The 27,275-nt window shown below is 37.6% G+C and overlaps 1 protein-coding gene across 2 annotated transcripts; it reads right to left on the reverse strand.

Annotated features, from left to right (window-relative positions):
• Positions 1-887: 887 nt before the first annotated feature.
• On the reverse strand, positions 888-27,128 carry LOC132159929 (AP-3 complex subunit delta-1-like). Of its 2 annotated transcripts, XM_059569600.1 has the most exons (33): positions 26,793-27,128; positions 19,373-19,468; positions 19,199-19,279; positions 18,459-18,539; positions 18,046-18,153; positions 17,833-17,962; positions 17,304-17,443; positions 17,152-17,225; positions 16,995-17,044; positions 16,849-16,898; positions 15,937-15,985; positions 14,520-14,665; positions 14,273-14,421; positions 13,633-13,863; positions 13,329-13,560; positions 11,328-11,473; positions 11,114-11,255; positions 10,963-11,034; positions 10,145-10,217; positions 9,866-10,062; positions 9,709-9,782; positions 7,691-7,853; positions 7,468-7,605; positions 6,713-6,766; positions 5,966-6,067; positions 4,688-4,843; positions 4,547-4,594; positions 3,273-3,462; positions 3,105-3,193; positions 2,941-3,026; positions 2,160-2,281; positions 1,992-2,071; positions 888-1,906 (listed from the first exon to the last, which is right to left on the reverse strand). In XM_059569600.1, the coding sequence occupies exons 1-33, from the start codon at positions 26,886-26,888 to the stop codon at positions 1,811-1,813; spliced, it is 3,741 nt and encodes a 1,246-aa protein (XP_059425583.1). In that variant the 5' UTR covers positions 26,889-27,128; the 3' UTR covers positions 888-1,810. The 2 variants fall into 2 exon arrangements, with proteins under 2 accessions (XP_059425583.1, XP_059425584.1); XM_059569601.1 differs by lacking the exon at positions 6,713-6,766.
• Positions 27,129-27,275: the final 147 nt, after the last annotated feature.

Raw genomic sequence — 27,275 nt, forward strand, 5'->3', positions numbered from 1 at the left:
TTGCAAGGTACGCTCAGGACAACGTCAGGTTTCATGAGCAGAACTCCACTATTTTGGTTGCATCCTTACAACCGAGCGCTACAGCGTGCTGGATCTGACAGTTAAACACAGGAATTACTTACAGCATGTGCCTGAATTAGTCAGTACAAGTTCATTAGTGTGAAAAAGGCATTTAACAGCATTTAAAAAAACAAACAAAAAAAGATTCATTGTAATCTGCAAATGTAGAAGACTGCAGTTCTAAGAGCTGAAGAACACATGAAGCATGAGTTTGGATGCAGCCACGGTGGCGTTTGACAGACGTGATATAGACAGAGGAAGTGCACATTTAACTTGTTAGGCTCCCTTTAATAGCAATATATCCTTAAGACAGGTATTAGAAACATACAAGGAGTCATTTTACTATAATACTGTCCAGAAATATGAGATGCTGTCAGTGTGTTAAATGGCATGTTTAAGGAATATTCAGGGTTAAAATGTTTAATGATGAAATGCAATCAGAAAAGAATTTTGAATAGTACTTTAGTTTGTAAAATATAATATATAAACCAAATTAATTAATCGCATCAAATCGATTAATCGCATGCAAAATAAGTGTTTACATAATATGCATGTATGCATGCATATATATATATATATATATATATATATATATATGTATGTATGTATAGTCAATCAGATATGAATATGAATATATAAATGTGTCAGCATTTATATATACACATAAATATACACAGTTGACGCACATTATGTAAATACTTATTTTGGATGTGATTCATCGTGACTAATCAATTTGACGCGATTAATCTATTTGAGTACCCCCCCTTCCCCCCCCAACAAACTACAGTACAAATCGAAATTATTCTGAGGTAAACCGGCAACCTGGAGATTTCATCCTCATGGTGTCCATTAGGGTTGTGGAAATTTTAGTAAATATCTGGAAACACACCTTTGCAACCCTAGCATCCATTAACTCGAACATAAAAGTACAAGAATTACTATATCGGATTTGTGAGATGTAAGATAATCCGATTTTGTTCATTTTGCCACTTTCACTAACCGTCATTATCCTGAGCAAGGTTTGTTAGTGTGCGGTTTAGTTAACTATATGCAACTGTAGTTTTATCTCAGAACATCATAGTAAGCATCTCACATGAGGTCGCTAATATCACGTAGGATCACAAGTATAAACGTAGACTAGAATGCAACCCTGTGTTACCTATATGTCCTATGGCCGTGCGACTAAATGTGCAACTGCACTTATAAGTTAAATTAGTGCTCAGAGGCAGTTAGAGTTTGAGGAGGGGTTGAGTTGTTTCTGGTCCGAAACCAGCCCTGCAAGGACTAGCCTCCGAAAAGAGCAACACATACAAAACTGGTAAGGAACAGACACGCTGATGTTTAATGCAGAGAAAGGCGATGGTGGAGTTCAAGACAGAAAAAAAAAATGCAACAAACACCACAACGCAAAACAAAGAAAAAGCACACAACACAAGCATTGATAATGGAAAAAATCCGGTTCTCAAGATGGAAGTCATGGACCGTTAAGACAATGGAAAAACCGTCAGAGACGAAGAAGCATAGCAAGAAACAAAATGCACGTCGGAGGTCGAGAAGGGGAAACAAAGGCTTGAAATTTGTGATCTTAAAAGAAGAACAGCAGAACGACTGATCCAATAAATACAAAGGAAGAGGAGGGACACGAGTCTCAGTGCCATATATGATTCTGAGCGTGTGGTTCAGCCGGACAGGCTGCACTGGGATGGGGGTTCAGGGGGTTTCAGAGCGGCGAGGGGTCTCTCAGACACAATCAGCATTTCGAGAAGGTCTGCTTGAGCTCATCCAACACATTCCCCAGCAGCGATGGCTCGTCGCACTTGGCATCGATGGAGACCGTCTGATCAGACTGGATGAAAGGGAAACGTAGGGTTTTAACGAATCATCTTCGCACTCTGAATCATTACGATTCAGTTCATGTTCCAGATACTCACGGTTTTGACCAGCAAACAGACGTGGTGACCCTGGATCGACCTGCTGTACATGGAGGCGCAGGAGTCAATCCTCTCCACAACTGCAAACACAGAAAACAAGAGAAGAACAGAGTTAAGGGTGCCCATATTTTGAAAGGCATCACAGGCGTCTTTGTGAAGTCGGCGCACCGGAGAAGTGATGGTGGAAGCAGATCCTGGCCAGCAGGTGGTGGAAGGGCATGTTGATCCCCTCTAGCCGTAGAGAGCTGCCCTTCAGGTCGCCCGACTCCAGCAGCTTTGCGTATGCGTCACTGACAACACAAGATATGAACGTTCAGCTACATCAACTATCTTTGCCTTAGTTGTAAACAATTAACAACAGTCTTAAAATAAATAACAAAAACATTTTCATCATCCACAACCAAAAAAAAAATAAAAAAAAATTTAACAGTTAATAACACTTTGTTTTGGGAAATATGGGGTGGAGAAAAATAAATAAATCAGAAACACATACAATTATTTATTTATTTATTAAAATAAAAGCCCCAGGTTTGCCCAAAGTTTGAGAATATGGATTAAAATTCCTATAAAAATAATATTAATAATAATAATAATTATTATTATTATTAATTATATTAGAATTATTATAGAGTGTATATTATTATTTATATTACTACTAAATAAATTTTTTTTTACAAATGCTATTAAATATTATTAGCATTAAAAAATATTTTACAGTACAACTAAATTGCAACACTAATATTTACGGCTGTCTTTACTGATTCAATAATTACTCTATTTTATTTGAGGAAAATGTGGGAGAGGGGAAATTATAATAATAAGATATCTGGGCTGTTACCAAGCAAATTAAATCAGTACTGACTACTTTAAGTATTTTAATATATAAGCACACTCCACATAAATATCTACAGCGTTGGATGTAAGAGAGGTTTGGTAATGTGTTGCTCACCTGTAGCAGGGAGTGGTGATCAGGTATGACGTGCATGTAAAGTGCAGTTTGAAGTCCAGTTTCTCATGAGTAGAGGATTCATCCGACTGCATCAGAAAACAATCAATACACAAGACAACACTGGAAACATACAGAAAAGCATGTGCTGTATGAGAGGTTCTCACCTTAACTATGAAGGTGAGGGTTCCCTTTAGTTTCTGAGGCATGACGATACTCTGCACTGAGAACACGAAGCGGGCCTCGTTCGAAACCCCTGGAAAAAGATGTGAAGACATGAGTGAAATCTGCCTAAATGGAGTCGATGGCGCTCTCAGGAGCGTGGCTCTCCTGACCTGGTGGCAGCTGGAAGGGGACAGTCAGGCCATCGTGAGGTCCGGCTCCCTCGGGCCGCTGCAGTTTGGAGTTGAGGGAATCCAGCACATTGAACTCCATTGACTTCAGGAAGCTGTCGCTCTTGTTCTCGAAGATGATCGACACCACAACTTTGCTCTCATCCTGATGGTTGCCCTGGATGTCGTACACCTAGAGAAAAGAAAAGAGGTTTTGAATGGAGTAGGAAAGCGTTAGGAGGCCAAAACATGCAGATCAGACGCAACACTCGGATTAAAGCAGGCCAGAAGAAATGGGAATATTACTAGCCCAAAACTAGCCCAGGTCAAAGGGAGTTAATGCCTTGATAATCGTTACCATCATCCAAAATGAGGAAAAGATCAGATCAGCTTTAACGACACCAAACAGGTGTATTTAATAACTAATGTTTAGAGTCAGAGCTTGAAGATGATTGGACAGTCTCGCACTCCAAAGACTTTAGTCACAGCAAACACCAGATTTCATTTTACTGAAGTGCATTTCTGTTTATGGTGTTACAAGTTGTCTATGTACACGTTTTTATTTTTTACTCAAGGAAACTTTATACATAATAAATTGCGTGCGCGTGTGTGTGTGTGTGTATGTATATATATATATATATATATATATATATATATATACATATATATATATACATTTTTATATATACCTTTGATATTAATAATTATTACACATTTTTCTTTACATAGTTTTAGATATTTACTAGCTAATTTAGGTTTTTTCATGAATGAAACATTTTATAAATTGTATATTTAATTTCTAGGAATTTTATGTACTTAAACAGCAACACGAAAGATACATAATACTACATTATTAAAACCCATATATAATTTTATAAATTAAATATTTTGTATTATATTGACATTACACGCATATAATTGTATATACATTTATTAGAATATCTATAGTATAATTTTTATACATTCAAACATTTAATAAATTGTATATTTATTAATGATATATTTAACACATGCATTTTGTGTCTATTTTTGTTCACATTTGGGGTCTGTTGTGACTAAAGTTTGAATCACAGCAAATTAGTAGCAGCAACGGTAGTTGTGATGTCACGGTTACCTGCTCAGCATCTTCTTTCATCTTCAAACATGCACACAGAGACACATGAACAATTGATCATTCATGAACTACAGAGCAGAGTCACTTAAAGCAGTGAGAGGCTTCAGCCGTGTGTGAGGATCCTGAGATCTGGATTACAGGCTGAGCGTCACGTCACACTCACCATCTTGATGAAGGAGTTCTCCGCCAGCACAGAGTAGTTGGACATGGGCTGAAACGAGACGGAGGCTGGATTAGTACAGGATGAAGTGCTTCTACTTCCTGTTTTAGTGACACAGAGTGTCCTTCTGTGACAGGGACTGACCGGCAGGGGCTCCTCTTCCTCCACGGTGCCGTTCTGCACCGAATCCTCTCCTCCGGCCTCACCGTGATGGTGATGATGGTGGTGTCGCTTCTTCTTTTTCTTCTCCTTCTCCTCCTTTTCCTTCTTCTGCTTTTTCTTCTTGTGTTTAGAGGATTTCTGAACAGGAAAACAATAGACAGTTGCTGTAATCTGGTTTCAATTGAGCACAACCATTTTTATTATATTCTTCTGCTGACTTTTCAACAAAAATCAGTTCCCAGATGAATAAAAACACCACTACCGTTCCTTGCCTAAACACACAGAAGATCAGGAACAGGTCAAGTGACCTGCTCCTCCCATAAAGCACTCCAATTAACTACATTCAATCAGCAATCCCAGTATTATATAAAACTCACTGAGAATAAGACGAAATTTATTGTGATACATTTTGTTATTTTTGTTAAATTAAAAACAAAGGTCTATTTTTGTGCCTTATTTCTAATGTGCATGTACACAAACATACATACATACACACACATGCATTATATATAATTGTAAAAAATGTTTAACATCTTTCGTTACTTCGTTAAATACAAATAATTTTAGTTGTTTTGTTTAAAGATGCATTTATTTTTGCATTTAATAATGTTAATGTAAATTGAAAACAAAATTCATAAATTGTTAATTACGGTTTAATTTAAATTTATATCATGTTTATTAAAATATAAATACATATATAATATTGTTTGTTATAAAATGAATAATTTGTTTAAAAGATTAAATATTTTAACCGTTTAATTTTTAATGAAAATGTTTTTTAAACAGCATATATTTACAGATGATTAATGCTTAATTCAAAACTACGTCTATTAATTAAGTATAGCTTTTAAAAATATATGTATTTTAATACAAATAATGTACTGTTATTTTTTCAAAGTTTAATGTAATTAAACAGTATAACAGCTTAATGTTTAATTAAATTGTGCTATTTATGTTTCCTTAAAATGCAAATATTTATTGTTGATTAATGTTTAATTTAAATACAAATAAACAGTTTTATCACACATATTGTTACAAACGTGTTCATTTTAATATATTTAATTATTTAACGTTTAATTTAAATCAGTTTGTTTATTTTAAAAGCATTGTTTGTTAATAAAAATATTATTTAATGATCATTGTGTTTATTTTAAAAATATCTGAAGATGAACACAGCACTGCCAGTGAAACAAACAAAAAACCGGTTTAAAAAAACAAACAAAAAAAAGCAAAACTCAAAAGCAGTTGTGTAAGCCCCACCGTGTCCTCTGGCTCGGTGTCTTTAGGCTCATCAGGTTCAGATTCTGGGACGGCCGCGGAGCTCGTGTCCACAGCAGCAGCAGAAGAGGGCACCGTCACCTCCTGCAAACAAACACACATTAAAACACACACTTCTTCCTGCTTTCAAAACCGTCCAGAGACCGAAGAATGCTCAGCTACACAATGAATCATGCAGAATTGAACAATATCATGATCAAGAAGAAAAGCTGATTTGATGTGGTTGAATTGTCACATTGGGAGAAAATGGTGAAGTAGTGCTGAACCTGCAGTGAGAAAGTGACATTTTGGCTTTTTAGCTTTTGAAGCCTGTATTCATATCAAGAGGAACTGAACTAAGATATTTGGGCAGATAAAAAAATAAAATAAATACATCAAGTCCTTTCCATCTCATTTGACCTACATTCGGTTCATGAGGCAAATACTGAACTGTTTGACTGGAACCGCAAGAACTGTCAAGAGTCCTGGCTGTTTATGTGATCGAGACACATTTACACCTCCGCACGTGCACACATGCATCCTGAGCTAAAACAAGGAAACGCTAAACACACACAAATGTGCCAGACCTGTGAAAAACAGCAAAAAATAAGACGGGTGCAACAAAGAGATTGGCACGTCAAGAACAACGAGAGCCCGGAGGAGGGAAAACATGAAACAAAGGCTCATTAACATCGGGACAGACCAGAGGGGGAGGAGAGGGAGAGAGAGAGAGAGCGTGAGGGACCGGACCTGTGCGGCGGGGGGGACAGGAGCGCTAGAGAGCCAGAAATCCAGATCCGAGGCCTAGAAGAGAAAAAGCAAGGTGGGTGGAAAATGAGTCCAATCCTGTTTGACTTGAACAGAACCAAAAATAACAAATGCCCGGACAACCTCAGAGAAACAAAACCAGCACATATTCCATAAACATGTCTGTTACTGCCACTTCAACGGCTGTTCATTTAACAGAACGCAGTTTTAGTATTTTTGTGTTATATTTATTTAAATTAATTTATGCATGTATGCATGCGATTGTAAATGTGGATATAATTAGTGTTTTATGTAAGCAAATATAAATAGCTAGGTTAAAACGGCATTGTCAAATATCATTAAAATTAATGAATTTATCGTTAAGGTTAAAACTGCAAGACGTATATGGAAAAAAGCTATTAATATTTTTTCATACAACAATTTCAGTTAGTGCGCAAAACCTTAATAATTATATATGTAAGCATATGAGTCCCTCAAAGTCTAATTTCGTCGTACTCTCATTACACAGCAAAATAATAGCAGCCTATTGAATGCAGTTCGTCACAGTAAAAGTCACCAAGCCACTACAAGTTTCCAGATTAAAAGACAGATTAGAGCATAACCTAATGATAGTATAATATGATTAAAGTAATGGAGTATTCAAAGTATAAATAAAACAAATGGCAAAAGTTTGTGATGGCTATAAGACGAGCATTTTTAAAGATAATACTTTAATATTGGTCCAAAACCAATCATACCTCAGCAGATGTGGATGTGGGCGGGGCTGCCGCCTCTTTGGTCTCCTCTGATTGGACGGCCTCTTCTGGCTGGGTCTCCAGAAGCTCCTCCTCCACTTCTTTGTGTTTCTTCTTTTTCTTCTTTTCCTCTTTGCTCCTCTGCAAAACACCCAAACCACCTTTTGAATACTAACGAAGCAGAATTACATTAAACACCAATATTCGCTCACAACTGCCTTCTCACCTTCCTGTCCTTCTCCTTGTCTTTCTTCTTCACTTTCTTCTCTTTACTGCTCTTCTTCTTGGTCTCCGGTGGAACGCTCTCGCTGTCTCTGTCCTCAGCAGGGCTCTTCAGCACCTCTGGACGGTGGGTCCTCACCGGAAGCTTCTCGCTGTCTGCAAGCGGCCTGGAAAGAATAAAAGAAACCGAGATAAGATGTACAGAAAGAAGAGGAGAGAGTGAATAAGAGAGAGAACCAGTCACATGGATGTTAAGAAAAGGGTCAAAAGTCTAAAGGCCTATTCGCAACAAGTCTGATGTGACAGGGTCACAAAAGTTTAACATTTCATCAACAAAAATATTTTGCTGCACCAAAACTATTCACACCTTTGGTCTTACAACTACCAATCAGTGTTGAGAAATGATAGGTTTGAAGGAGTTTGCTTTGTTTTACTTGAAATCTTGTTTTGTGTCTGAAACTGAGATTTGGTGTGAAGAGGCCTTCAAAGCAGTACAATATGAACCTGTCCAACAACAAGCAGAGGGGTTTAAAATCTCTGATCACGAGTATCAAGGGAAAAGTCAAAGCCAGGCAAGGCTGTCAATGCTGACATATACACACTAACATTAAAAAGACTGGGGTCAGTAAGATTTTTTTATTTATTTATTTTTTTCTGAAAGATTGTGAAACCCTTTTATTTAGCGAGGATGCATTAAATGGATTAAAACTGACAGTAAAGACATTTAAATGTTACAAAAGAATTTGATTTCAAACGAATCCTGTTTTTTGGGGGGTAAAAACGAGACTTCTATAAAAAATATAAAGTCGTACAAAGGTTTTCAACATCGTTAATAATAAGAAATGTTTCTTGAGCGGCAAATAAGCATATTAGAATGATTTCTGAAGAATCATGTGACACTGAAGACTGGAGTAATCATGCTGAAGATTCATCTGTAATAATATTTCACAGTTTTTATTGTATTTCTTTATCAAATAAATGCAGCCTTGGTAAATAAAGTCTTACCAACCCCAAACTTTATAACCAAAGTGTTCAAGTTGTAGCAATATGACCACAGCCAAAACCCATTTAGCAGGTGAGCTGATCAGTCATGCTCAATGTGTTTTTGACAAATATTATTCGGTCCAACAGAGACATACTGCAGTTGCCAGGAAAAACAGGTGTGGTAATTAGGCAGTTGATTCCACTGGGTCACGTGATCGCAAGAAGAACTTACGCATGCGTGCGTGCGTGAGGGAGAGAGAGACAGATGGAGAGAGACAGAAGCAGACAGCAGCGTGTGTGAGAGAGTGGAGAAGATACAGGAGAACTGGAAAAACTCCTCGATAACAGAACATGGAAAACCCAACAGATGCAAAAGACAACTGGATTCATTTTGCATCTGTACGAACAGAAACTCTAGACTCATAAACCAGCTAAAGGCGGTTTCTAACGAATGACAGTGGCAAGTAGCATTAAACTAAAAACAGTATCTGGAGGGGAAACAAGTGGTGATACTGAAAATAAAGTGGTAATTGATGTTCTCAGATCAACAGAGTGTCTTAGACCAAACATCAGACACAAAACAACAAGAATGTGGAGAATTTCCTAAATTGGATATCAAGGAATGAGAGTGTTAACACATACAGCTAGTGATGCACTGAAATTTCAAAAAGTGAGAAAACTAAAAATTTCGGACAAATTTGTTTTGTAAAGCCAAAATCGTTTATTGAAACTATGCCGTTTTATTTTTACTTCTCTGATTTGACCATATCAACGTCAGTTTCAAACACACAACACTTCATCAGCATAAAGAGTTACATTTCCAGATATTTAAATACTGAAACTAAATACCAGATTCAGTAATTGGCTAATTGGAAAAACATTGTGGATTATTGCTGCAGAACTTTACTTCAACTGGTTTAAACTTGTTAGAATAAAGAGACTGAAACATAAATTTCTGTTTTGCTAAAAAATTCATTTCTGCACATCACTATATGTAGCACATGTATGAACTATAGGTGGTGACAATGTGGTACATACTTGTCCAGATCGATGTCTAGAGCTTTATGAGGGTCATTAGGATCCTTATCATCATCGTCACTTGGTAAGGCATTCTGGGAACCAAGACACACCAACATTATTGTTTGTAGTTTTATGGAGAACAATTTTTAGCACTTCCGAAATAACAGCTTCCCACCTCTGGCATCTCCTCTGTGACTATGTCCACATGTTGAGCGGGCGTTATGTCTTCCTCACTCTCGGGACCCGAATCCGCCTTCCTCCCTTTTCCTCGCTTCTCACGCTTTTTCTTCTTCTCCTTCTTCTTCCTCTCTGCCTTCTCCTTCTGCCGGCGCTCTTCCTCCAGCTTCAGGTATTGGTCGGACATGGGCATCCCTGGACCAAACAAAAGACAGTAAGTAGAAATAAGTTTGTTTTATTCTATATGAAGATGAAGCAGCTTTATTCAATTACTCACCTGGTACTTTGAGAGGCACACTAAGGTCGATCTGCACCACCGGAATGTGTTCTACACCTGGCGCATCATACACCTGCAATTGCAGACAAGTTCAAGTGAACTTAGAGAAGTAGTTTTGGGAGAAACTTAGTTTTTCAAAGCTCTGAATCATTAGAAGCATTTGTTTTATAAAATGGTTCACTGTTTTGAATTGATTATTATGATGTTTTATCAGCTGTTTGCACTCTCATTCTGACGGCACCCATTCACTGCAGAGGATCCATTGGTGTGCAAGTGCATAATGCTAAATTTCTCTAAATCTGTTCAGATGAGGAAACAAACTCTGTTTTAATTTTTATGTGAACTATTCCTTCTAACGAAAAAAAAAAAAAAACATTTTCCAAATTATCTCTGTTTTGCTCATATGTAATGACAATTTTTAATGTATTAATTTCTGTGGTTATCATGCCCAAAAGCCTATGTAAATTGTCCCTGGAACAGAAAATATTTGTATCAACATATAAAATAAATGTTAGTATATCTTATACTCTGCACATGCCATTAACATTGATACAGATTATAAACAGTTTGGGACCTAAGACCGATCCCTGCGGTACACCACAAGTTATGTTTATGTAGATTTATGTTCATTAATTTCTATAAATTGTAGCCAATTTCTTAAATAACTACGCAAAACCAAGGTTGCTGAACTGAATAACATATGATACAAGTTTAGAACTTCTAATCAAACAAAAGATTAGTAAATGGTTCAAATGCTGTTTCGAAAGCAGTCATCACTAATTTCGGCCTGAGGATTATGTGATCATTCAACTGAGTACCTTCTGAGATGATGGTGATGCCTTGATGTAGAACGGGTTGTTGGCCTGTTCCTGCTTCCTGACTTCCCTCCTCTGTGTAAAATCGGACAAGTGTATTAAGATGACTGTATTTTCACATTTTCTGAAGGTCTGAAGGACAGCATGGACTTACCCTGGCCAACTCTTTCTCATCAACCTCGGTGTGTCTTGATCTGGAATGCTTGGGTTCTTCTTTAGCGAACACAGCTTTGGGCTTCTCATCCTCAGACTCGCTCTCTGACGGAGGCTCATTGATCCAGGCGTCGAGATCCAGACTGGAGGGGGAAAACGACAGCTAAAACATATATTTCTATTGATACTCTTGAGATAGTGAATAAATGACTAACCCTTCTGGTATAGGCACTTTCTTCTGGGCCTTGGGGGCCACAGGATTGAGTTCGCCGGCGAAGAGAGCCGTTACTTCCTCGGCCACCTCCACATTCTTCTGCTGCAGCTTCTGGATGTACTTCACCAGCTGGAGGATGCAGGACGCCTGGGGGGAACATCATGGTTAACACTGTCTGATAGTGTGTGTGTGTCTGTTTCAAAGCCTAATAAATCATATTATTCGAATCGCAACTTATGGAAAAAGTTTGACGTTAGCATACTGCTAAGTTAATGAAGTCAGACAGAGTTGGCTGGTTTTAGCTGGTTATCTAGCCTTGTCATAGCTGGTCAACAGGCTGGTTTTAAAGGGCTTTTGACCACTTCTTTAGCTGGTCTTATTGTGTTATTCTTTGGTATTACTCAATACAAATGTGTTATTCTATGTTATTTACTCAATATGCTTTTATATTACTTATAATATTATGCATAACTATGAAAGAAAGCAATATACTGATCAATATGCTGAGTTATTCCCAAATACTGGATGTCATGAAGAGGGTCAGGTGTATAAAGGCCCTCCCATAGGGCAACAGGATTGGTCACATAAAAGACCTCCCACTGGGAGGTCCTGGTAATATTCCACTAAGTTGTATCTGTGAACTAAACTGACCTCTGAAATGCACCTGTGAACTAAAATAACCCTGTGAACTTTGAGTGATTTCCAAATGCTGACATCAGTAGTAAACAGACTTTGGGGGATGTCTCACGTGACCATAGCCAACAAATAGGGAGAGATTGTTTAATTGTTGACTTGGCCGAATTCCACCATTAAGAGAAATATAGTGATAAGGGATGGCAAACTTGGCAGGCAATGCCAATTATAAACCGGAACTACCAAATAAGGTATAGAGATAAGGGTATAAAACGAGTGCGCAGGCAGACAGAAGATTCAGATGCAGTGCACGGCATCTCGGCTTTGTTGCTTTGAACGATAAAGTCTTTATTCTGACACCTGGAACTCCGTCTCCCGAGCCTTATTAATTTGACTAAAGAAATTCATCATCTGCCCTACGACACGACAGTCTCAAACACTCAACAGACCATATCAGACCCCACTGTAAGGTTTGCTGGTCTTAGTGAGTTTAAGCTGGAATTAGCTGGTCTTTTGGTCAGCTAAAACCAGTCAACTAGCATTTTAGCACATCGCTAGCTTGCAGCTAACACAATTTAACATGTTGCTGACATGCTTTTGCTATGTTGTTGCCATGTTTTAATACACTGCTAACATGACCAAGCATGCTGCTTGCTTATTTCTAACATTTCCAGCATGTTTTTAACATGTTAACATGTTGCTAGCATTCTGTTAACATGAATTATCTCACTGCTAGCACGTTTTAACATGAATTATCTCACTGCTAGCACGTTTTTACATGTATTAACACACTGCTAACATTTTAACATGTTGTTTACATGCTTTGAAATAATGCTAACATGCTTTAGCACATTGCCATTTTTGATTGTCACGACACACTAGAAGGATACTTGTGTGACGCCATCATAGATTTGGCCAAAAATGGGACATTTCAAAGTCGCAATGAAACAGAAGTATCAGGAGAGTTTTTCTTCCATGTCGTGAAGGATTTTGAGATTATGGAACTGAATTTCCATTTCATTTCAAATAATTTTGTGGCCTAGTGTCTGGAATAGCCTTCATTCTAGGTGTGTACCTATGATGCCAAAAACACTGCCAGCTCACCCCTTACGAAAAAAATTAACCATGGTTTTTCTATAGTAAAAGTGTAGTAACTATCCTTTTTTGGGCATTTTGATTAACATTTGTACAACCACATTTTTACTATAAATAGCATGGTTAAAATATGGTCAATGTAGCCATGGTTAATTTGTGGTTCTGGTAAACCATGTTTTAACTATAGTAACCATGTTTTTTTTTTTTTTTTTTTTACTAAAACCATGGTTAATTTTCGTAAGGGACGAGATGTCAGAATAAAGCTTCTCCTCACCCTCTCCTGCACTTCCAGGTTGGCACTCTGGACGAACAGCGGCAGTCTGTCTATGAGCAGCTGGCTGGTCTCTTGTGCAGCCTGGCTGTCCGTCTCGCCTTCGTGCTTCCGCAGCACTGTCGCAAACAGCTTAGCTGCATTTTGTACGTACACCGCCTGGATGTGACCGGGCAGGGTGGCCACTTTGGGTCTCAGCATAGCCTCCAGTGTCTGCATGGGGTCTTCCAGATGCCTGTGAGGAAAAGGCTGTTAGCACGCGGTTATATGGTTGAACCTTGAACCTTTCCAGATCGTCATCACGTACTCTGAGAACTCGCCGCAGATCCACGCGGCGGCGTAGAGAACCTCGCAGATCCCGTTGCGCTGCGTGTTGCCGGTCAGCAGGTGTGCGTTGTCCAGCAGAGTGGCCATCTGAGCCACGGCGAAGCCTCGGATGGCTTTGACGCGGATGGCGACGTCCAGCATCTGAGAGGCGATTAGGTGGCCGTGCCTTGTGCCCTCCAGACGAGTCAGTTCTACCAGGATACTGATGTACCTGGAAGAAAGAGATGGCTTCTTTCTGACTTCTGTAGCCAATAACGATTACATAAAATTGTAAAAGTAACTGCTACAACTATGTTTAAGGTCTGGTCAAACAGTATGTGTTTCTGCATTAAAAAAAGGAGGACAGTAGAACAGGGAAAAAAGGTTTGTGAAACTAATTATAAGCGGTGGTTTACACAAAACGTGTGTTTTTACATTTTAAAAATGCAATGTGGTGCAATGGGGGGAAAACGAAAGTTACTAAGACTAATTTTTTTTCTTTTCAAGCTGAGCTTATTTTAACTTGAGCTGTGTCATGCATGAAATGCTCAAGATGCGTGTATGGTGTGTTTTACATAGGGGCTGTTCACATAGAATCTGTCAATTTTCTAAGTGCGTACTTGGCTGAGGTTTAGTCTTACCACTCAAAGTTGGTGATATACTGGTAGTTGCTCTGGCTGCAGATGTCGATGATCTTGGTGAGCAGCTCATCTCGGTAAGTGGTGCCTTCCGCTTTGTCCACATGGAGCATGAGCTTCTTCACAATCTCCATCAGGTTCTTCTTCGAAACCTAGTTAACCGCATTTTCCATCATGTTTTAGTAACCTCATATATTTGAGCTCCTCACAACTTCAAGACTTCAGAGGAATGTTTAAATGTTGTACACACCATGCCATAGAGCAGATCCAGAGCTCTCAGTCGGATGGACTCATCTTTGTCATCCAAACACTGCAGGATCAAGTCCTTGTGCGACTGCACAGACTTGGGGTGCGTCTTTAAGATCTTGGACATGGCCAGAAGACCCAAGTACTTCACTGCAAGAAAATCACAGCATCTAAGTGACTCTTGCATTGAAGCATAGTCTCTCTGTTTGCTAACTTTAGCTATATTGTATTAATGCTAAATTACGTTTTGTCTCAGTTCTTCTATTTAGACAAGTCGGCATGCAACGGAAGTAGCAACAGATATATCTGTCCGTATTGTTAAGTACATCCAAACGAAATGGATTATGAAAAAGAAAATAAATATTGGTTTTCCCCCCCAAAAATTGGGATTGGTTCCCTGGGTAGTTGATTGGATGGAGGCAAATCTGAATGTGAGCTTGCAGACAATTCTGAGTCTGACTGGACAAAATTATTGGAGAAATCATGCATACATCACCCAAGAGACGCCTAGAATTTTACAAGAGACATTGTTTTACAATTATTAGGTCAAAACAAGTGATGTACTGTATAAACAATGTGAACTTCCATTTCGTGCCGACTTTAAAAATCTTCTGAATTTAAAGCCTTTAACTAAACGTACAGTATTTTAGAAATGAAAAATCTAAAATGACTAATTTCTTATTACTAATTAAAAATCTGCATACACAAATATACATGGAGAAAAAAACACACACACAAAGACAATGGGAAAACACAAACACAAAGACAACAAACACACACCCCCACATGAACACAAATGGACTTTTTGCTTTGTTTTACTCTGCCAGATTTGTAAAAATTAAACGCATATTTGATTTAATACAGCCGGTGGTTTAAATGAACACAAAATTTGATTGACTAAATATAGATGCATGACAATTGGAGCCACATTTCTGTGGTCTTGGGCAATTAGGACAGTGCAGGGTCTAGCTTTGTTGATGCAAAAACAAAATGTATAAATACACTGATCTATTTAAGGAACACATGGGGCTTCAGGATTGACAGAATGCCAAAACATTCAGCTGGAAGTAAATATCAAACGGTCCTATGAGGGAACTTTGAGAAACAAAACAAGGCAGTCCAGGATTCACAGAGCTAGTCTACAGCCAGCTTGACTGGGACTCTGATAACTCGAACTCCTGCAAGATAATTCAGATTACTAGATGCATATGTCTTGAAATGCGTTTGATTTTTGGAGGAACCTTTTCCAGTTCCTCAGGCTATAAAGATAGGATTGACTCTCGCCAACTCCCTATTGTAGTACGGAGGTGTCTTCGAGTTATCCAGGATGGAGATCTATCATCTACAGGGCCAGAGGTGGGGCTCAGAAACACACAGACAATGAGAGAATGACACACTGCAGGCATTGACAGAAGGCTCACAGTTCTGGTCCGAGTCCTCAATCAGGATTCGCAGTTTCTGCACACAGAGCTGTGGACGGGAGAGAGAAATGGAAAACAGAAGAAGAGACAAAAGGCATTATAACCATGTTTAAAACCTTTCCACACCATCTTACATCAATGGTCAAAGAGGAAGCCAACTTAAGATGGGTAAAGTGCTTGTTTGAGAGCCACGGATTCAGTTTTAAAACATTAGGTAAGAAACTGGTTAAATGCTGATCTCTAGAGCATTTATATAATATAAGTCAGACCTATTAACTTACTCATTAATTTAGCAGATGGTTTTATCGTAAGTGACTTTTAGTTATGATAATTGCTCAAATTAAATATTAGAATATTATTATTTAGAATATTATTGGCTCAACATGTCCAATATTTACTAAATAAAATAACAACAACAATTATATTTCTGCATGTTAGACTAATAAATGAACTGTAGGAAAAAAATAGGAAAAGACACATAATACTACTTATAATAACCAATATTAAATAACTTACATTTAAAATGTATTAAATTGTATACATTTATATGTATTCTTTTAAGTATTTTATAAACTATATTAAAAACTTCAGGCATTGGCCCAACATATCTAATATTTACCAAGTTCACAATTACAATTTCAATATTTAATATGTTACTGCTTTAGATGACCTGCTTCTTTATTTCTTTATATAATTGAAATCATATGAATGAACAGATAAATAAAACAAAACTATATTCATCAAAGGACCTGAAGTATCAATGTAACGTAAAGAAATCACTCTAGGAATTTATCAGCAAAGCTTAATTATGAATTAACAGACAAAAATGCAAATATAACGTTTAAATTAAATTGGCATAGAAAGTGTACACTTTAATATTGAATATAAATCAGTGATGCGACAATGGCCCACCTGTATGCTAGCACTGTGATTGGGCATCCCAGAGGACAGTGAGATCAACACTGAGGTGAAACAGGAGAGAGAACCGACATCAATAACTATTTTAAGAAATGGGTGCTCTAGTACAACACCGGGTCACGGCACCAAATAATACTGACCTGCTATGACCGTGTTGACACATTCATAGAGAAGCGACATGGCCGAGGTACTGAAAGAGCAAATAAGAGGAAGGACAAGGACAAAAAGAAATATTATATTTAATTTAGTATTTTTGGCCAGCTTGAGCGCTGTGGAGTATTTTAGTATCACTGTTACCTGTGGATGAGATTTGTTAGGGGCTCAATCAACTTCTTTCCCAAACGAGGCTCCAACGGCGTGAGAGCACCAAACTAAAACAGGGAAAGTTCATTAAAGAAACAGACAAAAGTGGAGAATCACTTCCTTTTCCAACCCAACACATATCTCACCAGTTTAATGATCTTGATGAGAACCCAGTTGTTGGTGGAGGAGGTCATGAGTTTGAAGAACAGGGGTGCCAAGGAAAGGTAGTTCTTGGGATTTCTTCTGGCCAGTTCACAGATGACATTCACAGCTGCTGACTGGACACCTGGGAAACACACAATTTAAACAGTTCAAGTGGAAGCCTGAAATATTACCGTTTAGTAGGGCTGGGCACAAAACAAAAATCTATTTTTCGATTAATCGTTGTTGTTTTTCTTTTAAATGACGTTGATTCGGTATTTCTTCTCAAAAGCCGCAAATTGATCTTTTCAGGTATTTATTTCAGCAAACAATCGATGCAAGATCTGATTGATGTGAATCGTATTATTAAGTCTTCTCCACTACATGTCATCCTCTTATTTACCTTGCGCAATGTTAAAACGGAAATCCAGCAAAGGTACTGTTGACAAGAACCAAGAACAAATATGCTTGATATTCAATGCTCATACAATACCCAGCCCTAGCGTTTAGCGAGATGTGTATTAGCATCCGTACCAGGATCTGGGTCCTCCAGCTTCTCTTTGAGGCGTGGGAAGGCAGGACGAAGGGACTCAGGGTACTTCAGGAACACTTTGTACATAATCAGCACCGCCTTCTTGCGAATATACGGCTTAGTGTGGGACATCTGAGATGGATGAAGGTTGAGACTGAATGAATGTCTGCTGAGTGTCAATATTTGCCTGAAGTAAACACTGTAAATGGATTTACCAGAGTCATGATGTCATTGGCCAGGTCACGAGCAAGGTCAGGGGTCACGAAGCAGGAAAGGCCAGTCAGAGCCACGCCAGTGTCATACTGGTTGGGACTACTGAGATCCTGTTGAGAGATGATAAAGCATCCTACAGCAATCAGCAGGGTTTTTATAGTTAACTACAACTAAAACTATTTTCTTTAAAATAAATATTTACTGAAAAAAAAAAAAAAAAAAAAAAAAAATATATATATATATATATATATATATAATAATTTTTTATATTTCAGCTAGTTGTTAAGGCACGGTTTCTCATCTCAATTTCGTTTAACCTGATGTACTAAATAAACTAAAAACAATAATGGTATCTCAGTGATGGCAACCAGCCTAATCAAAACAAACAGAGGTGAACGGGAAGCTCAAAACGCACCTTGCGGATCTGATTGGTCGTCAGCATGATGACATCAGTGCCCTCGTGAAAGCATTGTGATGCTGCAAGGTAGCCAATTCGCTGAAAACAAGAGATAAAAGAGACATTTATGAACCCAAATAAAAGAAATATCTTCATATAAACAAAAAAAGGCTTTGTCTGTGCTCTTTCCATTTAAAATTAGAGGCAACCACTGCATTTTAATCATGATCCAAACAAAGATGCTGCATACATGCAAGATGAGCAGTTTGTAATCTAAATTAGATGAAATTTGAAGCAAAAACAGAATGGTTTGACTTCAGTTTTGTGAAACTATACATAAAAATACAAGCTGAATGAGAGACAGATTCACTCTCTGCCAGCAGGTGGCGCTTAAAGTATTTCCTTGGTTGGTGCTGTAAACAAAGCAGCACTGCACTTATGAACTTTAATATGCATTATACAGAAACAAGATGAAAAGAAAAAAATACCACCAGAGAGCAAGTTCCCCTCAGACATGCATTCATATAAACTTATACTTCTAATAGAATCGTGATTTGTTTGGCATCTCAACCGATTTGAATCGTCATATATTTGAATTGATTTTCAACCGGCTCACGGTTAATCATTACATGCCTAATTAAGTCTTACCAGAAATATGTAAAAAAAAAAATTAAATAGCATATAAATAATAAAAATGTTGTGAACCTCTGGATCTGGTCTGACTGTGCACTAATATTATTTTTCACGTCACCTCTCACCTTGAATGTGAATTTGGAAGAGCTCATCACCTCCACGATGTTGAACGCAGCCCAACTGACATCATAGCCAAGCATCTGCAACTGTCAGGAGGAGAGCGCAAAAGAATCAGTGACGCTTGAGCTCAAAGCATTATGAAGCAGATCAGAAAGGACACAAACGACAGACGCTCTTACGTAGGTGAGCTTGCAGACTGCATTGGCTTTAACAGCGATGTTGTCCTGTTTGAGTTCTTGTTTGATCTCATCGATGCACGTCGAGATGTATTTGGCCTGTAGAAGGAACAAGAAGTATTGTTAAAAAGAGTGAGACAAAATACAAAAAAAAAAAAATACAAAAAGATGGTTTAGCTTCCTGTTGCCAGCAGCATCAACCTGAACTTAACTGAACTTTAACAGAGTGTGCTTTGCCATATTTCTAACAGAAAGTATATCTTGTTCATCGAAATGATGATAGTTAAAGAAATGACATCATCCTTGCATTATTACAAACCCGTTTTTTTTCCTCGTAAAAAAAAAAGAAAAAGATATTTAGCACAATTGTCCAAGCTGCTCTTTTCCATATAACTAAAGTGAATGGAGACCAGCAGCACAAAGGACTGAAATCACAGTAAAATAAAATAAAACATAAAATTATTTTATATAATATTGTAAAACTTATTTTTAGTTACCAAAGCAAAATTTATTATGCTCACTTAGTGTAACTATGTACTAAAATAACTAAAACTATAGACATATTTATTTATTAAAAAAAAAAAAAAAAAAAAAAAAAAACACCCATAACAAAATCACTAAAACTTTTAATAAAATAAAATGAAAACAGAAAAGAAATACTCAAAATAGTACTTAAACCACATTAGTAGTACCTCAATGATACCAAAATAAGACTGGGTCAGCTATCTTGCCAAATTATTACTGTGTTTTACAGTGAGAAAAAAAAGGGATTTTACGCAACATAAGGGCTGATAAACGACAATTTTAAATTTCTTGCATTTTTTAAAATACACAGTATTTTTGTCAAAATAATATTGTGTGTTAACTACAGTAATAATAAAATATTAATGTTTGTAGCACATGCCTAAATAAAACTTTTGGCTTATTAGGAGCAAAAGGAAATCCAGTCTGAACACTTCATGATTTTTCAGCCATGTTCTCACATTACACTATACATAAGCAACAATCCACAGAGCCACAAAGATTTGTTGTTGAAAGCCTAAAAATAAGAATCATGCTTGTCATGTGATACACAGCAGCCAGGTAGCAGTGTACAACCTAAATAATAGTTTCGTTTTTTCGAAATATTTCCAAACGTGTTAACTAGCCTATATCTGGAAATATCTTGATTCTCAAATATGTGCAAGTTTGATTACAAAGTATGATTTTAAGTTTGAATATGATGAAAAAGCTTTTGTTTATTTATTTTTAGACGCTTTTTTCCAAAGCCACTTAAAATTGGGGAATACATAAAGCGATTCTTCTTAAAGAGGCAAACAAACAAAGTAGTAGTAAACATTAGCATTTTTGTTTTAAGTTTATTTACTATAAAATAAACGCATTTGTATTTAATACTAGGACTGCTTTTTATTAGTAATAATATTATCACACACTATTATTTAGTTTATTTACTATTATTTAATTAAAAAAAAAAACTAAAAATGTAATAATATTATAACTATTATTAATTCATTGTTTATAGTTGCATTTAATGGGTCACGCTATATGCAGTGTGAGGACCAAACCAAATCTCCAGGTTCTCTTATGAGAACCAGGCTGAAAAAAATATGTGCACCCATGATTATATGTCACGTTATCTAATGAAGATAAAAAGAACAGTTTTGTCCTGTGTTGAGCATTTTCTTTTTGACTGCTTAAAATTGTACTTACATTCTACAGTTTTATGAATGTAATTGTTGATATTTCATCATAAATATTTTCACAATAACGTAAACAACCTTTAACATTTTGTTTAGAATTTCATGCGTGTTTTTGAACAATATATGTAGTAAAGGACAGCACATAATGTGTTAAATTATACACGTTAACACATCTTTTTGCAAACCTTTCTGACACACATGCTGTGTTAAAATAATCAACACAATGAATGAGTAAAAATTTACACAAAAAAAAATGTTGTTCCATTAATGTGTTAAAATTTGTGTGCCGCACTGAACGATCTAATCACACATGTGTGATTGTTTCAAATATAAGAAATATTATTCTGCTATTTTTGTCTTTCAGAATGCACTTGGCTCAGAAATCTGAGGGGGCACTTTGAACGGGCACGATGCGTCTCAGACTAAAAGTGCTGATAAACCACAATATCTCAAGGCCAGTGTCGTCATTACATTGTGATTTAAAAATAAATTCATTAAAAACACCCAGCACACACACTCTCTTTCTGCATCTCAGAGATACACAGAGTGCTGTTGTACGGGCGAGTGTGCTGGTCATGAGTCTTTAGTCATGAGACAACCAGAGCAATGCCACAACATGTGAAGGGGTTAGAGAAGCGTTACATGGCCACAGAGACGCAGAGCAAGACGTCTTTACTGGGGTAAAAAGTGTAAATATGTAGTAAATGGTTGTTCTCAGAAGATTTTTCAGTAACATCTTTACAAACTCCTGAGACTGAGAACACAAGCTTAACAAAATTTCTTCAGAAGGTTGTTTTTGATGTACTGTGGGTCATTTTCACCCAGTGGGATTCTTTAAAATGTTTTAAATGAGCATTATGGGTGATTTCAACCTAGTAGATACAAAAATATAGGTTCTCCAGAAGATTTTCCAGACCACATCCCTGCAAAACCCCTGTGAATGATGCATTATGGGCAAGTTAAACCCAGACACTGAAAAAACAAGGCAAACAAAGGGTTTTAAGAATTTTTCCCAGGGGTAAACAACGGTTTCTATAAGGTTCTTTTCACAGCTTTACAAAATTATCTTAAATGGTGTATTAGGCCTATAACTTCTACCCAGTGAGATTGAAAACATGGGATAAACAAAGATTCTCCAGAAGGTTTTCTTCATGTAGTTCTTACGATTGATGCATTATGGGTAACTCCCACCCAAAGAGACTGAATCAAAAAATGGTTCTTCAGGTTTGTGTCAAATCTTCATGTAGCTCTTATGAATGATGCATTAAGGTTAAAAATGAAACTCCAGAGGTAAACCAGTTGTCAAATCGTCACAAATGATGCATTGTGGGTAATTTCATCCCTGTAAGAATGAAACGAATGTGGGAATAGATTGTTTGCCAAAAGATGTTCTTGTCCAATCCTCATTCAGCTCCAATGAATGGTGCATTATGGGTCATTTCAGCCCATTGCTGTGACTGAAATATTTGTCAGTTAGCCAAGAGTTGGATTTGACCAGCTCAGCAAACCGTCACTGAAGTATGAAGACGAACTCAATGTCCTTCCCAAGCAAACAAGAGAGCACAGTCTGGAGAACGACATTCATTCCCTCCTTCTTTACAAAAACAACCCAGAAAACAATTGACAACTGTAAAATTAAGCATCTACAATGCACCAAAATGCTTCAACTCCAAAATTGTAGGTTTCAAATTCAACTACGATGTCCAGAAATAGCGTTTAGGTAGGAAGCTCACTAGTTTTGAGCCCCAGCCAGTGCTTTGGAGAAGTACACCCACCTCTTGTGGAAACAAATATAGAGGTCTAACACGAAACCACTGACCGAGAGCGAACAGATCACAGTCTGACGGTTCATTCAGGAGCCTATGAATATTTCACAGCACTGTGCGCTGTTGGCCAGGTGACAGACACCATATCTAGGTACACCGGCACAGGTTACCTCGACCAAGCCTGGCTGATACCTGACTCCAGATGTTTGCAGATTAAACCGGCCAGGTGACCAGAACGGGAACGTTAAAGCAGAGAATAAAGGAAGTTTGAGTTTGAAAGCACAAAAGGTGCGACTTAAACTCAGTTTGATATTGAACTATAATGAAAGTAGGCGACCAAGCAGAGCAAAACCAGACAGACCTGAATCAAGATTGTAGTGAGAAGTCACTGTAATGAAAGGCCAAGTACTTCTGCGAAACGAAACACCTGGATTCAACTTTGAGCAACTTTTTGTGCGTTTACAAAGTAGAGCTGCCAACTAGTACTCGATTATAAAAGTAGTGCTTAAAATGTTGTTACTGATATGTACATTTTAGTATTATTTAAATACTATTTAAGTGTTTTAGATATACTTTAAGTTTTTTTTGTAATTGTTTGCTTTTCAAAAATAAAACAATTTCTTTTTTTTTATCAGTTCTAGTGTTCTGTTACACTAGTTCTAGGGCTGCAACTAACGATTATTTTGATAATCTATTAATCTGTCGATTATTTTTACGATTAATCGGTTTATGTACTTATATTTTAGTTTTGCCCATTTTTTCCCCAAGTAAATTATTAATAAAGGGTCTTTATCATTCAGCATAGATTTTTAAGAGATTTTAACCATTTTGCATCGTCATATCCTCATCAAAAATATACCTGGAGTTGTTTTATTATGTGTTAGTAATCCTTTGTCGAACTCTTCTGCAATCAAAACACTGACCTATAGCAAATTTCACAAGGAGATTTCAAATAATGTTTTCACCATGGCAGTCCTTAGAGCTCCTAAAGTAGTTTAACATCCCGAACAAAGCTTATTAAGGAATCTTTAAGAACATATTTTTACGAAGAATAAGGATAAAACAGAATAAAATTGCAGTACATTGCATTTTATTATTTACTGGGAAACAGCTTTATAGCTTATGCTGTGAAATTGTAAACAATCCTTCGAAAAAAAGTGCCAATGGCATGAAACCTGAATGGAGCTCACATTTTAAAGCAAAATCCATCAGAAGGTTGTCCAGAAAAAAAAATTGGACACACAAAAAAACTGCTGTGTGAAAAAGAGCAGTGAATACATTTACCTCTCTCATTCAGTCATAATTAGGCTGCACGACTGAATTATGAACTGGTAAACGACAAACTGATCACAGAACATGTTTGTAAAGCTTTAAATGTTAACTGTTAAAAAGCAATGTTATTATTATAAGACTAAACATTTGCAAACAACATTGTACTGGAGAATCTGCACAAATAAAAGTCTTAGGGGCCGTTCACATAATCGCGCTTAAAAACGCGTGGAAAACGCTAGGCGCACCGCTTTCTCCTTCTTTCCAAAGCGCTCGGGCAGAAGCGCCCCTGAGGCGTCTGCCTTTGCTAAGCAACCATGACGTGCTCTCTCCACGAAGACGCGGAAATTTCAGCACAGGATAAATGGATTTGCAGCTCTAAAAATCGCACCCGCGGTTCGCTTGCAGCTCTCTGAAAAGTTGAGATGTTTTTAACTCGATCTGGTGCGGACGCGCCTGGAAAAACGGGCGCGTCGCTTCCATTATGAGCGCACATACCTACATTGGAAATAACGAACTTGAGCGCGCAAAAGACGCGATACGTGAACGTCCCCTTAAACAGTTCAGTAGTGCAGAGTTTACAGGTTACTCTTCTTTTTTGAAGGCTTAAATTAAAATACTCCCACATCCCGCTGAATGCTGCAGAGACGCTGTTCGGGAAGCACGTGACATAAAACGAGGCCAGCTATTGGCTATTCGCTACTTCTCCTGCTGTACTGGCTGAGTAAAACCTCCGGTGGCTCATTACTGCCACACTTTGGTCACCGCAGATTTGAAATATGCACGAAATGAGCCGCTTACGGCAAATAAAAGTTATTTAGCAACTAATCGATGACTAAATTAGTTGACAACTATTTTAATAATCGATTTCTAATCGATTAAATCGATTAGTTGTTTCAGCTCAAACTAGTTCCAAAGCCAACATTTCTATATCTTTTGCAACTAACTCTTACATTTTATTTCAGGTTTATTGGAATTAACACTGTTTTAATAATTCATATGCTAATTAATAATGTCAAAAACGGCACAGTTATTTACATTGTCCAACACCGATAAACCGATAATGATTTTAATATTACCTCTGATGATGTATAAATTGCAAATAGAAAAATTCTATACCAATTCAAAAATAAATAAAGATAAATGCATAAATCATTTTAAATGTTCCAAGTGAATTTGGCCACCACAACTTTTTAAAATGATTCATTTTAGGATTTGTTAAAGATAACATTGTTATTAAATTATTAGTATTTTTAAAGATGAACTTAAAGTAACCTAAATGTAAAAATAGTGGAAATGAGCACGAATAGTTCAACAGCCAATATAAAGAGCCACAGACTCAAGGCCACATCGGACAATGCGGGTCATCCAGGAAGGTCCACCCTGCGTCAAACTGACACGTTCACTGGCTATGGCACATCACAAACACTTGACATCAGTGTTCGGAAGGTTTATTGCATTTCATAACATGTAAATTACTGACCTGCTGTCTGCTAGAAAGGCAAACTGGTGACGAAAACCAATATGAATCTCCTAAAAAGGGAACAGTATTGTGATGCCATAAAAGTGGGGAAACCCTATTTTTGATTATAAATGCTAATCTTGTATCCTTTTTCAAATGGAGGGGCGAGGACCAGGCATATTGGAAGAGAAAATTCAGCCTTGTCATTATAGGTAACCAAGCAGCCTGAGGCCTACAACTGATTCCACATTTCATTCATCAAAACGTACATCACAAGAAACCAGCGATTCTCATCCCTGATGCGGTGTTCAAGCTGACAGTTGTGATGTTACATCCAAGATGACGGCTGTCTCCATAACTTCTCAGCTGTCTACCTAGGCAACATTTCTGGACATCACTGATTCATCTAAACATATTTGAAGACCCGAACTGAGCATCATAAGCACATCAGAATGTTTAAAACTAATGCAAGTTTAAATGCTCGCTTGAGTATTTTGTGTTTTATATAAATGTTCGGCTATTTTACCATCACATGAGCACTGGAATGTTTGAAATACATATTTACTGGTATCACCGGTGCGTTCGAACAGTCGAATCGAACATCTGTCAACATAGCAGTATTCGAACATTCGAATCAAACATTTCCAAGCGTCGCTTGAGTCATCACGCGTGTTCGAATCTTCGAATCGAACATCACAGGAGCGTTCGGACATGCCCAGAAAATGTTGTCTAAGCAGGCAGCTCACTGTTAAGACGCGGCCAATCTCATGACACACATAAGTGAGCCCAGCAATTATGAATTGACATCTGTTCTTTAGCACACCCAGTCTGTTTATTACATTTATAATTACACGGTTGATTTGTATCAAAAACAGGACGGGATCAAATCTTTGCAGAAAGCATTTATATAACGTTAAGTGTCTTAACCGTAGCGATGCTAACTGGCCTCATAAACAAAACGATGACAGACTGTTCTTACAACACAGACAGCGGTCACCTGCCACAAAAACACTAAAAAAACATTGAAATTATATTTTATTGTGTAAAAAACAATTGGTTGTTATCTAGGCAGGTTATAGCGGGTTAGCTCACCTGAAATCAGGTGATTTGAGACCACTGACACGAGATCAGCTTGATTCATTTATACCAGCTGCGTTTAATGTACAAAAACATCCGACTCGGAGACAGAGGCAAGTAAATGGAAATAAAGGGATAGAGTGCCTCACCTCATCTTCCTTATGGTTCCTGATGCCACGTACTAAATCCTGCAGGTTTTTATCGAACATCCGATCGATGCTTCCCTTCACGATCTTCAGAGCCATGATGATCTCCCTCCTGCCCTACCGGACCGAACCGAAACACGGGTTTTCTGTGAGCACTGAGCGGCCCGCTGGAGCGCTAGTCTCTCATTCAGTCCCGAACAGCGGCCTGCACAGGACGGCTCTCGCTCCTTCAGTAAGCGCTGATCTGCAGCGGACCAGTGCAGGAAATGGCTGACAAAAATGGCGAACCGATCACCTGACTGACAAACCCAGCCACACTGCGACGCGACGCACGCGACGCGTCCCTGCGTGACGCTTCACAGATTAGTTTCAGATTGCATAAATAAATACTTCTAACAAACTAAACATTACTTTCTTGAGATATTATGTTGAACCAGGCAGTGTTTTCTAACTAAATACTATCTGAATAAAAAAGTAAAAACTTCG

The sequence above is a fragment of the Carassius carassius genome, chromosome 16 (genome assembly GCF_963082965.1).
Source record: "Carassius carassius chromosome 16, fCarCar2.1, whole genome shotgun sequence".
NCBI lineage: Eukaryota > Metazoa > Chordata > Actinopteri > Cypriniformes > Cyprinidae > Carassius > Carassius carassius.